At 46.7% G+C, this 16,464-nt stretch overlaps 1 protein-coding gene across 1 annotated transcript; it reads left to right on the top strand.

Annotated features, from left to right (window-relative positions):
• Positions 1–2,501: 2,501 nt before the first annotated feature.
• Positions 2,502–12,616, top strand: LOC308164444 (85/88 kDa calcium-independent phospholipase A2-like; the record flags this gene model as incomplete). The annotated part of the gene is made up of 4 exons (XM_080538537.1): positions 2,502–2,522; positions 6,322–6,489; positions 12,134–12,207; positions 12,457–12,616. The coding sequence occupies 4 exons, from the start codon at positions 2,502–2,504 to the stop codon at positions 12,599–12,601; spliced, it is 408 nt and encodes a 135-aa protein (XP_080394663.1). The 3' UTR covers positions 12,602–12,616.
• Positions 12,617–16,464: the final 3,848 nt, after the last annotated feature.

Here is a 16,464-nt window from a genome sequence, read left to right as displayed (position 1 = left end):
GTCTAGCAGGGTGAAACCGAGGGCGTTGAACAGGTCGAGGCCTAACAAGTTGGTCCCGTGGCGTGCAACGTTGAACCTGAAAGCCGGCAGTGTCCTCTCCCCGTACTTCACAGGCAGCTGAAAAGAGCCCACAATGTCAATCTTAGAGTTGGCATAGCCACGCAGGGTGGTGGAGGGCAACCCCAGGGGCACATGGGAGAAGAACTGTGTATAGGTCGTCAAGTTCACAAGGGACACTGTGGCTCCAGTGTCTAGGAGGAGCGGCAGAGTGACATCACAAACCATCAACGAGCATGTTTTGAATGGCGCTCGTCCTGAGCTGACATTATGGATGACTGTGGTAGGTGACTGGGAAGCTCTAGCTGGGGCAGACCTGCAGACCTTGTGAAAGTGGTTTAGTCTCCCGCAGTTGGAGCAGGTTTTACCACGGGCTGGGCATGTCTGAGCTCTTGAATTGTGTGCAGAAGAGCCGCAATTCCCACACGGCTGGTGTGGCTGGTCGCGTGACCGAGAGGCCAGTAAAATGCTCTCCCCGCCGCTGGTTGCACTCACGTGGAGGAGGGGCACCTGTAGGCTGTGCGCGCCCTCTGCCGGTGAGCTGGGAGAGGCTGAAAAACTAACTGCACATTCTAAAGCTGTTTCAACCTGGACCGCCATGTTCAGAGCTGCTGATAATGTAAGTTCATCATTTTCCAGTAACAGTTTTTCCCTAATCTTGTCACAGTTCGTGTGTAAGATGAGTTGGTCTCTTATCATTTCGTTCTGTAATGTCCCGAACTTGCATACGCTCGCCAAACCCCGCAGATCAGCCACATACTGTGTCACTGTCTCACCTGTTCGTTGGTGTCTTCGTCTGAATATGACGCGGCGGAGAAGAGCGCTTTGTGGAGGGGCGAAGTGTTGCTTCAATAGTTCCACAGCGTCTGTGTATCTCGCCGCAGGGCCAAAAGTTTCAAACACGCGCTGACCCTCCGTTCCCAGGCAGTGCCGCAACAGCGCATATTTCCTCTTGTCTGATACATCCTCCAAGCCGGCAGCTAGGATGTATGTTTCGAAAGAGGAAATCCAGCGGCCCCACGGAATCGGTGGTTCTGCCGGGACTGCTAGGAAAGGAGGGGGTGTTGGTAGAGAACAATCAGCCATCGCTCGTCGCCAATGTTATGTTCAATAACGGAGTCGAACTCAGAGCTTGTAGTCGGAGCTGGCAACTCCATTTAATCAAACACGAGTGTAACACAAAACGTAATACGGCACATGTCGTAAAGCCCAAACTGTCGTAAACACAGACGTAACAGGTACATGTGGGAATACGGTACATGTGGGAAAACTAGGGTTAGGGTTAGGTGCTAGGGTGACTTGGTACATGCTGGCATGTCTAACCCTAACCCTAACCGTAACCTTAACCCTAACCCTAACCCTAACCCTACCCCTAATCCTAACCCTAGTTTTCCCACATGTACCGTATTGTTACGAGGGGGGTCAGCGAGGATACCTCTCCGATGCCTCCTGCTGGTCAAAGTGCATTACTCCAGCCCTGGACTAATTGCATTATCATTGTCACCTGTGAGTGTTTGTATGTGTATTTAGGTGTGTCCCATTTCCCTGTTCCCTTGTCAGTTGTTCGTACTTGTTAGCATCATGAGAACCCTGTTTCTCCTATGGAATATATTGTGCACTATCCTTGACTCTGTCCGTTCGGTCCTGGAGGACTTTATGCTTCCAGGTATTGTGACTATATTTAGTGTTTTGATTTGTTCGTGTTTGCGTGAATCTTGTGACTAGTTTGTCGAGCCTTGATTGCTCGCCTTTTGTTTTCTCAACTCGCAAGTCGTTTTGTTCTCGTGATTATTTAGTTTACTCGTTACTCAGAGCCTTGCTTGCTCCACTTTACTTTTGATTATCCTTGTCCTGTTGTGAATACTCATTGCAGATCTCAGTAAAGAGAAACCGTATTTTATTACTGTCTCGACCTCCATTCATCTGAGCTGAACCGCACACGGGTCCAACACCATTCTACATCTAGAACTCTTTACCAAAACGTAACAGAACAACTGACCATCATGGATCCAGTGGAGGTAGCTCAGATCCGCTCCGTGCTGGCCACTCAAGGGGCCAAGCTCACTCAGCACGACCGGGTCCTACAGGAGTTGACGGAGTCCGTTCGCCAGATGTCCGCTGCTGTCCAACGCCTGGTGGACTTCCACGACGCAGCCAACGCATCGGCAGCACCACCTCCTCTACCAGCTCCTACCCTTCCCATCCCTGCACTTCGAGAGCCTCGTCTGCCACCCCCAGAGAGGTACGACGGACGCCCAGATGGCTGCAGGGAGTTCGTAGTCCAGTGCAGCCTCGTCTTCAGCCTGCAACCAGCGTCATGAAGTGCAGTCAGTGTGAAAATACTTTATTGTGTGTGCCCTGATGGCCAGTATATTGCATAAACTAGAAAATGCGTTAGTCAGGGAGACACTGTTACGGTGGTGTCAGAGGGGAAGAGGACAACAATGTTGAGGTGCATGCCCAAGGTGTGGAACTTTATAAATAGGTAGAAATATAGCTGGCAACTTTGTACAGGTATTTACAAAACAATAAGCAGGACGATGACAGGACACTGAACATAAACTGAAATGAGAGCTCTCTGTGGAGGGTCAGCACTAAGTACAGAATGCTGTAGAAAAAAAACATCCTCGTCATCCATCCAGAAAGACCAGTTTCTCTTTTTGTCTTGTTTTATGCCTTCGTCTTCAGCTGATAAAGCAGGGAAAGGAATTGGATCTAATGATTTTGGTCTCGACACATCACTGCAAGGTGACAACCACTGGTCGTTCTTGTGCAGGGATTTTCCAGGACAGTTGTCACTAGTGTTTTCTTGTTGCTTCTTTCCATCTTTCTTCTTTGAGCAAGGCTGAGCACCAACAGGGTCATCAGAATCCGTATCTGCATGGACAAAATATGAGAATAAGTGAAGTAATATAGGTTAATTCTAACCAGTCATTTTAATCAATCATCAAACTCATCTCCCATTAGGTAAGTATTACAGATTAGACCAAGAACAATCCAAAGCAGAGAATCAACAAAGGATTCCCAAGTCCTTACCCAGCTGGGAGATGTGTGATGGTGTATTCCCAAGAGAAGGCTCGAGTTCAGGTGATAATCTGGACTCTGCCATCTCTGAAGCTGAGAGAATGCATTGATTAGAGTCAAAGCAAGCAAACAGATTTCTCAGCTGAAGCACATACAATTCTATAGCGTTTCCATAGCGTAGTGGTTATCATGTTCGAAACTGGGGCAGAAACACATTTTGGGGGTAGTGGTGGTCTAGTGGATAGTGAGTTGGACTGGTGATCAGAGGGTCATGAGTTCAAATCCCACCTGGGAACACCACCACTAGTGTGCCCTTGAGTAAGGCACTTACCCTAAGTTACTCCAGGGAGACTGTCTCTGAAATCTCTAATTGTAAGTTGCTTTGTATAAAAGTGTCTGCTAAAATGTAAAAGATCTTGCTCATATTGGTGGCAGCAGAATGTTTGGAGTGTGTGTCATTGCACTTGTTATACATTATCATAACTGTAAATATCAGGTTCAATTGTAACCCTCGGGTCAAGCAATTGGTGATATATATAAGATATACCTGTGGGAGAGAGGTTCTCCCTTCTCTCTCTCATCTCTTTCAGTCGCTGTGCCATGGTGTCAGACCATTTCAGCAGAGGGCTGTAGACTATTCCATTCTCGTGATCAATGATGAAAGTGGACACATCTGTAGCTGTGAACACAGAACATGTTCAAATGAAACCACCTTCAAGCACAAAGCTCTTTTAGACGCCAACTATAGTATTCTTCAGATGAACAGAGGTGTCTTACAAAAAGGTGGCGACGGCACTGGATGAAGCTCTTTCATCATCTTGTCCAGTTTTTTCTTCATGCGTGTGTCATTTTCGGGGGTCAGCACGGGGTAGTCTTTTGGCTGCATAGAACGATGCTGGAACAAAAAAACAAAAAAACTGTTATGTTTGAAATAATCAAACTTATAAAGACAAGCTTTGACTTTTGACTTCACACAACCATGTCGTTTTTTTTGGCCAAACACACAACTAGTTGACAATGATTCCACCTTTATCACCAGTGTCTAATGTCTTTTCATAGGCCTAAAGACTACTTCTGTATTACCCGGCAGGGTTCGACATTAACGGTTGCCCGATTGCCCGGGGCAAGTAAAACATTTGTTTGTTTGCGCGACAGCAACGACGCTGCTGGATCCTGGTAATGCAGGAAGAACAGGACGGATGAACCACTGATGAACCAGATGAGACACTGACCTCATGTCTTTTAGCTTGCTTTTATAGTTGTTTTTATTTTCTTAATATTGTTGTCTTTATTTGCACTTGACACCACGGACCTCATTGTCTCTTAGCTTGTTTTATAGCATTTTCGCTTTTGAATTTGTCTAGTGTGTAATATTTGTGATATGTTATGTGTATATGTTTGTGAATATGTGAATATGTTTTTCTGTTTTTGCACCTTCAGAAGAACCACTACAATTTCATTGTACAAGGACTAAAGTCTATTCTATTCTATATTCTATACGCATTGTTTGTTATTTTTCTGGTTTTGATCGCTTATGGATTATTTTTGTATGTCGCCAAGTTTGATTGTTCTATTCAATAAATGCTCTAAAACGTACTTTTCATCTCATCGGATTGTTTGGCGCATCATACAATTACCAGCCCAGACCCTGGTTGCGTCTCTCAGCGACTTTTTACTTTTGGCTCTATCTATCTATCTATCTCGCTACAGGTGTCATAACCCTAACCCATATCCTGTCATATAAAAGTACCTTATTGAATCTCCAGGTAATGTAGGCTATGTCTGACATCCATCACTTTTGCTATCGTTAAGATACTTTATTTTTCTGTTTTGGTAGTCTGTCCAATGTGACACTTGCCCTCCTCCACCGGCCCTAGTTTTGGATCTAGCTTGCTGTTCATTATTTTCATGATAAATCGTAGCTAGCTAGCTATAACATCTTCATATACAGGCTACTGATTAACAGTAGGCACTGATTAACAGTAGGCAAATGCCAATTGAACAGATTTATTCATTATCCTATCTTAAGAAAACTAATGTAACACTCTCATCTGGGGATTTACACGGCAAATCAAATCAAAGATCGACAAATCCCTGATGACAGGGAGAGGACGTATGACTGCTCTGATGAATCAACCCCTATTTCATTAATTTTCTCTATATAACGACGTCGATCATTGATCGGCAACGACACTATATAATAGTTTGCCTAACTGGCCATCGGATTTGGGCTCCTAATATCTAAAAAGCACTACGGTTTTCTTATTTTATCGGATTAAAGTAGCAAAGACCAGAAATGTCCATTGACCGCCAGTCAAACTTCTCCCCTTCTATCACCCAAAAAGGGGCGTGGACATGACGGGAGAGCAAAGTACCCGTCGGTGAGTACCATCCCTCCCCCCTTCTCCCTTCCTCCCCTCCCTCCCCCCTGCTCCCTTCCTCCCCTCCCTCCCCCCTGCTCCCTTCCTCCCCTCCATCCCCCCTGCTCCCTTCCTCCCCTCCCTCCCCCCTGCTCCCTTCCTCCCCTCCCTCCCCCCTGCTCCCTTCCTCCCCTCCCTCCCCCCTGCTCCCTTCCTCCCATCCCTCCCCCCTTCTCCCTTCCTCCCCTCCCTCCCCCCTGCTCCCTTCCTCCCATCCCTCCCCCCTTCCTCCCATCCCTCCCCCCTGCTCCCTTCCTCCCATCCCTCCCCCCTTCTCCCATCCTCCCATCCCTCCCCCCTTCTCCCTTCCTCCCCTCCATCCCCCCTGCTCCCTTCCTCCCCTCCCTCCCCCCTGCTCCCTTCCTTCCCTCCCTCCCCCCTGCTCCCGTCCTCCAATCAAGTATTGGAAAATTGACCTGACATGTGTATCTGGTTAGTCAGGTGTGTTCCATCACATCATGTGTGCAGGGTTAGAGAGCTGTCAATGTCTAGTTGTTGATTCTAGGCTTTGCATTTGCCTTTGAAGTCTGCTATTGATGTCTGTCAACATGAGGACCAAATAGCCATTATGGCTGAAATATTAGAAAAATGTAACTGACAAAAAAATAGCCAAAACCTTAGATTTGCCCAAATCAATTCTATAAAATCAAAGTTGCTCTCTTTCTCTGCCCCATCTCTCCCCCCACCTTTTCCTTATCTCCCCTCTCCTTTCCTCCCCTCTTTCGTTATCTCCCCTCTCCTTTCCTCCCCTCTTTCCTTATCTCCCCTCTCCTTTCCTCCCCTCTTTCCTTTCCTCCCCCTTCCCCTGTTGTTGTCCCAGGGGCGAGGAGAGGTGGTCCAGAGCCTGGGTGTGGTGGTGTCTCTGGGTACAGGGAAACTCCCTCAGGTGGCGGTCAGCTCCGTGGATGTGTTCAGGCCCTCCAACCCTCTGGAACTGGCCAAGAGCTTCGTAGGAGCCAAGGAGCTGATCAAGATGCTGGTGGACTGTGTGAGTGGAGGGACAATGTGGGTTACACTGTTTTTTGTGGGGAGCATGCAGCATCTGGCCTGTAGAGAGAGCTACAGGACCGTGGTGGAGCGTGAGTGTAGCTCCCTCTACAGGACAGACGCTGCATGCTCCCCACAATTGAATATAGTTATTGGGACAGTGAAGCGTTTTTCTTTCTTCTTTTAGGCTCGATACTCCCAAATGTTCCAAATCAAACAGTTACGATGAGGTTAAAGTGTCAATTCTCAGCTTTTTATTTTGAAGGTATTTGTGTTAGTATTGGTTTCACCGTTTAGTAATGACAACACTTTTTAAAACATAGTCCCTCCATAGCAGGGCTCCAAAAGTATTGGGACTGCTTCATTTCACGTTTAGTGTTTCGTCCAAAAGATCCTTCGGATGCAAGAACTGTCCGAAGGCTGTGGCTCATTGACTGGTGATGTTCTGCCAGGCCTGGGGGGTATTCCATTAACGTCACTAAAGGAAAATCCAGGCTTTTTTCTTTTCTTTTCGCGAGACTTATCAAAATAAGACTAGATTTTCCTTTAGCGACGTTGATGGAATACCCCCCCCCCCCCCAAGACTACAGTCATATTCAGTTGTTTGTTTTGAGGTCTTTTTCCCCTTAGTCTCATCCTCAGCAACCCGTAGAATCTCCCCCAATGTGCTGCATTCCTCACTGGAGACACACAAACAAGTGCATAGCGCTGTAACACCGACCTGATAATCAGGGCTGCCAAGTTTCACCAAAAGTTTGGAGTGAGATTTTTTGCTGGTGGAGCGACCCAAAACTGTGCACGTTTTGGCGGCAGCTGCCCCTCTCTCCCACCCAATTATTTGTGCTAGTTTCCTGCAATTTTACATGTTGTTCATAATAAACCAGCACAAGAAATGAAAATAATTAACATTTTATAAAACAAGACAAAAATTCAGACAATATATCATATTTATGAAATCTTAATGAACAAATACAGTAGCCTACAGACTCTAAAAGAAAATTGGGCCCCATCAACAGGACTCAGCCCCTTGGTCAGCAGCAGAAAGACCTGTGGTCATCATCTTATATACAGTGCATTGCTCATAGATGTCTATCATGTTATACAGTAGGCTACATACCAGGGTTTTTCCTGTGTCAGAATGAGGCCTTGGTGGTTGATCTTGTGCGCGCGTAGCGCGGCCACATTTTTTTTGAGGGACCCCCAATTGTTGTATTTGTATTGTAAATTGCAATTACTATTTATTATTACTATTGTAGGAGCCAGATATGGTCCTGTGATACGTGTTGTAATTCACTGTGTGGGCATGGGGTGGCGCTGTCACAATACCTGAGGCAGGTGTATATCAGGTAGCACATTTGTTGTTGTTGTCGTCAGGTGTTGACCCCGGAAGGGCAAATAGGTTTGACCGCAAGGGCGCTAAGTTTGTTATTGTTTGTACCAGTGATTAAGCCATTGATGGCACATAGTAACACAATAAATGTTTATTATGCAGCAAACCAACGACTACGGATCTTATATAACCAACAGCAACACATCAAATTTAGGACGCACGGCGCGTCAACCGGACAATCCGTCGGGTTAGCATCTCAGTAGCAAGTAGTAGACTTTGCTCCTTTAACACTTATTATTAATGTACCTGGTTATGTTACAGTAGAGAAACAAAAAACAGTTACCAAAACTGAGTATTTACTAGCTAAGATTGACAAAAGATTGGCGTGGTGCAACCGAAATTAGTAAACAACTAGTTTGAAACTAGCTAGTAACAACTAGGGGTTTAGTAACTACTGCATGCCTGCATTTAGTAATGACTTACGCCAAATTGGTGCAACCCAGTCCAGTAGGCTACCAGATACGATGTTGTAATGTATGCACATATTTTGCTACCACGGTTGCCAGATGGAATTGACAATGTCCAGCCCAACCAGTCTAAAAGCTGCCGAATCCACCCGTCCAGTGTGACCAAAAGTAGCCCAATCTGGCAACACTGCTTGCTACGTTCTTGCAGCTCGCGTGAACACAGGTTCTTCCATCAGCGCTCGCCTGCCGCTTCGATTGCAGACTCAAGTTAACGCGCGTGCAGAAAGATGCCACGAAACTCAAGTCCCGTAAAACAAATAGTTATTTCTCGCCGTGAGAAATAGAGATGCGGCGTGAGAGCGTGAGAACTGGTTGAAATGCGTGAGTCTCACGGTGATTGCGTGAGACTTGGCAGCTCTGCTAGCTAATAAGCTAACACTTGTTTGGCTAGTGTAGTAAACACACACACAGACACACACAATAACTTGTGAACAACACAACAAACAAAACCACGCTAAGTCAGCTAACAAAAACAAACAAGCTTCTAATAAAGCTAGCTAGTTAACAAGCTAACACCTGTGTGGCCTAGTAAACACTCCCTAATACAGTGAGTAAATAACGCATTACAACTCGCTACATATGGCAGACCTTAGTATCATACTATAGTGTATTATATCCTCGGCCACTGGCTGGTTTTGTGGCGCTGTTCCGACTTTCAGAACTACGAACTAGTCTCCGAAGACTAGAAGAAGTCTGGCAAACGCATTGCTTTCAGACAGTTTTCACCGATCACTGTTTATTTTAATTCTCGAATTGCTATGAGAGAATAATAGTATACTTTTATACTTCAGCTCCTACATGAACTAAAAAGGACACGTAACCTAGATGAACACTAACACTATGCTCTAGTAGTCTACCATCTGAACCACAAAAACGTTGTCAGAAGTGGGGTTCGAACCCACGCCTCCAGTCTCAAGTGCAACTCTTGAGACTGGCGCCTTAGACCTCTCGGCCATCCCGACAATTGTAAAAAAAAGAACTGAGCTGAATAAGACATTAAACCTTTACTGTCACACCAGACAGACACGATAATACAACAGCTGTATACACTTGCTATACGTGTAATTACCTGAATATATCTGACAAATGATATGTTTTATAATATGACAAGCACACATGCCATTGAGTAGACTATGAACCGAAGGAATGTACAGCTGAATGAGCATATGAATGTGCAATAACACTATGTGCAATATGACAACCCTCGGGTACATAAGGTTCAGAGATAGGAAATGTTAGGATATGTATAGCATAGCATAGAGTACAGCACAGTGTTTTATTTGTATAGTATAGTGGATAGTGTATATAGCCTTTATTTATGTAAACCAGCTCTTTTCCCTTCTTGTTTTTAGTTTTTTTTTCCTAACACCAGGGGAGCCCCCCCTCCCAAATTTCGTTGTATGGTACCTGTACTATATAAATGACAATAAAGACCATTCATTCATTCATTCATTCATTCATTCATTCATTCATTCATATGGATAGGCTATAGACAGTTCCAGTTGTAATCAAAGTCATGGTGATTAGCATTGTTAGCAGCATGCCCTTCTAACTGAGCTACATCGAGCCACTGACTATGCTGTATGTTCTTGTTAATAATAATAATAAATTATATTTATATAGCGCTTGTTAGAGACCATGCAGTGTTATGGTACCTTGAGGTTGAACTCGATGTTATAATAATGTATCTTACAGAACATTGGATGAGTCAACATTGCTAACACCTGCCATGCTCTACTTAAAATGTGTCAGCAGTGGGGTTCGAACCCACGCCTCCATTCGGAGACCAGAATACTCCTTTATCAGGAAGGACTTCCACCTTGAGTCTGGCGCCTAGACCGCTCGGCCATACTGACATCTTGCAATGGACCAGAATTGAGCTGAGCAAGACATTAAACCTTTATCCAGTTTACTGTTACACCAGACAGACGCTTGAATACAGAAGAGGAACCATACATAGAGAATGTGGCGTTGTTAATGATAGTAGCCTACATGGTTTTAAAGGAACACATTGACGCTCTGAGAAGGAGGAATCACACTATCATAACTTATTATTCTATGGAACCCAAATATACAATAAATGTAGGCTATACACACGCAGACTTCTAAGACTTATTGGCAGGGCAGCCAAGTTTCACCAAAAGTTTGGAGTGAGATTTTTTGGCAGTGGAGCGACCCAAAACTGTGCACGTTTTGGCAGCGGCGGCCCCTCTCTCCCACCCAATTATTTGTGCTAGTTTCCTGCAATTTTACATGTTGTTCATAATAAACCAGCACAAGAAATGAAAATAATAAATAATAACATTTTATAAAACAAGAAAAAAATTCAGACAATATATCATATTTATGAAATCTTATTAAACAAATACAGTAGCCTACAGACTCTAAAAGAAAAATTGGCCCCATCAACAGGACTCAGCCCCTTGGTCAGCAGCAGAAAGACCCGTGGTCATCATGTTATATACAGTGCATTGCTCATAGATGGCTATCATGTTATACAGTACATACCAGGGTTTTTCCTGGGTCAGAATGAGGGCTTGGTGGGTGAATGTTTTTTGGAGGGACCCCCAATTGTTGTATTGTAAATTGTAATTATTAATAATAATTATTATTATTAATGTACCTGGTTATGTTACAGTAGAGAAACAAAAAACAGTTACCAAAACGGAGTATTTACTAGCTAAGATTGGCAAAAGATTGGCGTGGTGCAACCGAAATTAGTAAACAACTAGTTTGAAACTAACTAGTAACAACTAGGGGTTTAGTAACTACTAAATGCCTGCATTTAGTAATGACTTACGCCATATTGGTGCAACCCAGTCCAGTAGGCTACCAGATACGATGTTGTAATGTATGCACATATTTTGCTACCACGGTTGCCAGATGGAATTGACAATGTCCAGCCCAACCGGTCTAAAAGCTGCCGAATCCACCCGTCCAGTGTGACCAAAAGTAGCCCAATCTGGCAACCCTGCTTGCTACGTTCTTGCAGCTCGCGTGAACACAGGTTCTTCCATCAGCGCTCGCCTGCCGCTTCGATTGCAGACTCAAGTTAACGCGCGTGCAGAAAGATGCCACGAAAGTCATGTCCGGTAGCTTTCTTTCAAGAAATTTCAAAAATAAAAGTCCCGTAAAAATAAAAAAATAAATAAAAAAATTCTCGCCGTGAGAAATAGAGATGCGGCGTGAGAGCGTGAGAACTGGTTGAAATGCGTGAGTCTCACGGTGATTGCGTGAGACTTGGCAGCCCTGCTGATAATGCTGCCAAACTTGCCCTCACCATAATAGAATGGACTAGTTTTCCTTATCCCACTTTCCCCATCCCAGAAACGGGAGACAGTGTGAAAATCCAGTTTTCAGCTATATTAGCGAGCGGTTAGCAACGATAGCCACGTACCAGTACACGTCTTCGGATATCAAACAAAAATTATTTGATCACGCTCAACAATCTGGCTAAAATAGCGTTCACAGGACGTCTCGCACTCTTCTTCCCTCGATGTGGAGTCGCGCCTCCTAGTTGTGTGATTTGCTCCGATTTTGAATGGATTATTAGGTTACCCAGTAAATTACCAGACTCTATGCACTCGCTATTCAAGCCTGGGCAGGGTGAAGCTAAACAGGTACTAGCTATTCAACAGATACGTAGTAAAAAAGGACTTGGGTGAGGTTACAGAACTGCAAATGCTGCATGCAAGGCAAGCTTTTCAATACGTAGTTTTTGCCCGCGTCACACGATGTCGTGGCTGACGGCTGACTTCACCATGCTGTTGTTGTCTCCTCTGTCTCAGTGCACAGACTCTGACGGCTGTGCTGTGGACAGGGCCAGGTCATGGTGCGAGTTGACTGATACCATCTATCACAGGTTTGTCTTTGATCTCACAACTCTTTACCTATAAGCGAACCGACTACAAAACGTTATGGACATTGCAACGAAGCAGTTCTCTGTTGTCTAGTAAGCTCATTCTCCCCCCCGCCCCTCCCTCTTATGCCTCATGTTGTCAAAATGTCCTTCCACCCTCTCCCCGTCTTTCTCCTCCCTCGAATGTCTCTCTGTCCCCCCATTATCTTCCCTCCCTCCCTCCCTCCGTCTCTCCTGCCCTCGAACCCCCAGGTTGAGCCCCCAGCTCTCACAAGAGGTGATGCTGGACGAGGTGAGGGACTCCGTCCTGGTGGACATGCTGTGGGAGACCCAGATGTACCTGTACGAACAGCGGGAGAGCGTCCAGATACTGGCACAGCAACTACTGACCGGCTGAGGGAGAGAGGAAGGTCGGGGAAAGGTTGGAGGAGAGGGGGAGGGGGTGAGAGGGAGAGAGAAGGGGTGGGGAAAGGTTGTAAGAGAGGGGAGGGATTAAAGGAGAAAGGAGGTCTCAAATACAGAAGGACAAGGTGTGCGTGTGTGTGTGTGTGTGAGAAAAGAAAAAAAATAAGAAAAAAGATGACTCCCACAAAGACATGTATTATCTCTTTCATGTGCATTTGACCCAATACTGACCCAATACTGACCCAATACTGTACTATTGTGAGTTTGTGATTGAGTTTTACTATGGAAATGAAAATCCAGATTTGCACAAAGGACTAGGGACTAGGACTGAGAGACTGAATAACTCAGAGAGACATAATTAAAACACATGACCTCATCTTCAACAGCTCATACAGCTATGGCCAGATTGTTGGAAGTAAGCAAGATGGCGGCGCGCATAGTCGCTGCGGCTGGAGTGGCTTCAACACTGGTGTTCTTTAGTGTTTTTAAGTGCATTTGTATGTACATTTTTATTTTAGTACTTATAGGGAACGGTTGTGTAAATAGTACCTACAGCAGGCACGACTTACTAGAAGTTGGTACGCAAAACGAGAAGACAGTAACAGCGGAGTTCCTGAAACAGCAAAGGATTCATCACGATATCGCCCGCTTACCGGGAGAACTATGGTACTCAGTCCCGACCCTGAGGCGCAAACGTCGGCGCAAGGACCGCAAGCAACGACGGGGCTGCAGGGGAGGCCTGCTAGCTAGGCTGAGGAAGTGCCCGGACAAGCCAGCTTTGCCGAGTATATTCCTATCCAACGTCAGGTCCCTGACTAATAAGATGGATGAATTGAGACTACAGGTTGCCAAAAATAACATCGTGGGAGATAGCTGTGTGATTATTCTCACTGAAACCTGGCTAAATGAAACTATCCTGGACTCCGCGATTAGCCTGGAAGGCCGCACTCTACACCGTGCGGACCGCACGCTGCTTAGCGGTAAGACTCGCGGAGGTGGGATCATTATATCTACGAAGGATAGCTGGTGCTTAAACACGAAAACTGTAAGTAGCCACTGTTCCCCAAACCTGGAATACTTGACTGTTAAATGCCGACCCACTTACCTACCGAGGGAATTCAATGCAGTGTATATTACAAGCGTTTACATTGCACCGAATGCAGACGGTAGCTTAGCATTGGCGCGGCTATGACGTCATCAGTGGTCAACAAAGCGCAGATCCACAGGCAGTTCACATTATAGCAGGAGACTTCAATCATGTCGACCTGAAGGCAGTACTACCCAAGTTCTATCAGCATGTTAAATGTGCAACAAGAGGAGAAAAAACACTGGATAAGGTATACACCAACATCAAACGTGCTTACAAGGCTAGACCGCTAGCTCATCTAGGCATGTCTGACCATGTGTCAATCCTCCTGATCCCAGCATACACTACCATGAGGAAAAGTGCTCCCATCACCACTAAGACTGTCAGAACCTGGCCAGAAGGGTCCGCTCCACTGCAGATCTGCCTAAATGACACCTCATGGCAGGAATATGAGCATGAGGACCTGGAACAGTTCACGTCGTCGGTTCTGAACCACATAGTGAACTGCACCAACTCAGTCACCGTGGACAAACGGGTCCGGGTCTACCCCAACACGAAGCCATGGATGACTGGGAAGGTCCAAAAACTGATCAACGAGAGGGACAACGCCTTCTTCGCAGGGAAGGGCACACCGCTGTACAGCACCACCAGGGCTAACCTAAAGCGCGGCATCAAAGAGGCCAAGGCAGACCACAGAGAGAAGATTGAGGAATGCTTCCTGAGCAACGACTCCAGGCGGATGTGGCAGGGGGTTCAGCACATGACAAACTTCAGAGCCAACAGGCTCACAGCCGCAGAGGACGACCCCCTGCTGGCGGAAAAGCTGAACTCCTTCTACGCCCGGTTCGACGAGGGGCGAACGGAGGTAACCACAACACAAACACCACTCTCTCCAGCTCTCAGCAGCCTCACCCTCACAGAGCATGAAGTGAGACGCGTGCTGAAGGCGGTGGACCCCAGGAAAGCCTCGGGGCCGGATGGCGTCCTGGGACGGGTGCTGAGGGACTGCGCCGACCAGGGTTTTCACCAACATCTTCAACCAGTCCCTGTCCCAGGCCACCATCCCACCCTGCCTGAAAACCTCAACTATCATCCCAGTCCCGAAGAAAAGCACGGTGAGCTGCCTAAACGACTACCGCCTGGTGGCACTCACACCAATCATCATGAAGTGCTTCGAGAAACTAGTCCGGGCCCACATACTCACACGCCTCCCGCCCAACCTGGATCCATACCAGTTCGCCTACAGAGCCCACAGGTCCACAGAGGACGCCATCGCGACGACTCTCCACGCCACTCTATCCCACCTGGAGAGGGGAAACAGCTACGCGAGACTGCTCTTTGTGGACTTCAGCTCCGCCTTCAACACCATCCTTCCAGACAGGCTAGTGACCAAACTACTAGACCTGGGTCTATCACACTCTATATGTGCATGGATCAAGGACTTCCTGACCGACCGCCCCCAGAGGGTGCGGGTGGGCCCCCACACCTCCACAGCCCTCAGACTCAGCACTGGGTCCCCCCAGGGCTGCGTGCTAAGCCCCATCCTCTACAACCTCTACACCTACGACTTCACCCCCGTCCACCCCAGCAACTCCATCGTAAAGTTTGCAGACAACACCACCGTGGTGGGCTGCATCTCGGGGGGGGACGAGGCGGCGTACAGGGATGAGGTAGAGCAACTGAGCAAGCTGTGCAAGGTTAACAACCTGCTGCTGAACAAGTCAAAGACCCAGGAAATCATCGTGGACTTCAGGAGGAAAAAGTCCGAGATCCAGCCCCTGCTCATCGACGGAGAGAGCGTGGAGAGAGTCTCAACCCTCCGATTCCTGGGGGTGCACATACAGGATGACCTGTCCTGGAAGGACAACACAACAGCCACCATCAAGAAGGCACAACAGCGGCTCTACATCATGAGAGTCCTCAGGAAGGAACACAGCAAGCAGGAGATACTGGTGACCTTCTACCGCGGCGCAGTGGAGAGCATCCTCACCTACGGCATCTGCAACTGGTTCTCCAGCTGCACAACCGCGGAGAGAAATGCGCTACAGAGAGTCGTGAGAACAGCCCAGAAGATCACCGGCGCCCCCCTCCCCTCTCTGGAAGAGCTGTACAACACACGCTGTCTCAGGAAGGCCTCCAAGATCTCCAGAGACCCAACCCACCCTGGGAACGAACACTTTACCCGGCTGCCCTCGAAAAGGCGGTACAGGACCATGGCCGCAAGGACAAACAGACTGAAGAACAGCTTCTACCCCAGGGCCATCCAGGCCCTGAACACAGCAACGACCTAGGTTCTGGTCCCTGGACAGTCTGGACGGATTGATGGCAGCTGCTGGACTGAAAAAATCAGGTGTATTGCTGAGGCACAAATATGTACATTTCAAGCCTGCAAACTGCGACACTTTAAATGAATGTGCAATAACACTATGTGCAATATGACAACCCTAGTCGTCTATCTGTACAGTATAGTATAGTGGATAGTGTACATAGCCTTTATTTATGTAAACCAGCTCCTTCCCTTCTTGTGTTTTTGTTTTGTTTTTTTCTTTCCTAACACCAGGGGAGCCACCCCTCCTAAATGTCGTTGTTTGGTACCTGTACTATAGCAATGACAATAAAGACCATTCATTCATTCATGGTAAAAGTCCTGTGTTTGTGAATGCACTGATTAAAGATGACAATGAAGTCCCCACCCCTTTCATTATGTAGGGCCAAGAGTTTTTCCTAACCACATGAACCTTACCAGAAAAAGGGCCGAAGTTATACCC

The sequence above is a fragment of the Nansenia antarctica genome, assembly GCF_963989245.1.
Source record: "Nansenia antarctica genome assembly, chromosome: 8".
Lineage (NCBI taxonomy): Eukaryota > Metazoa > Chordata > Actinopteri > Argentiniformes > Microstomatidae > Nansenia > Nansenia antarctica.
Note: the sequence above shows the minus strand (reverse complement) of the source record. Positions and strands in the feature narration are given on the sequence as shown.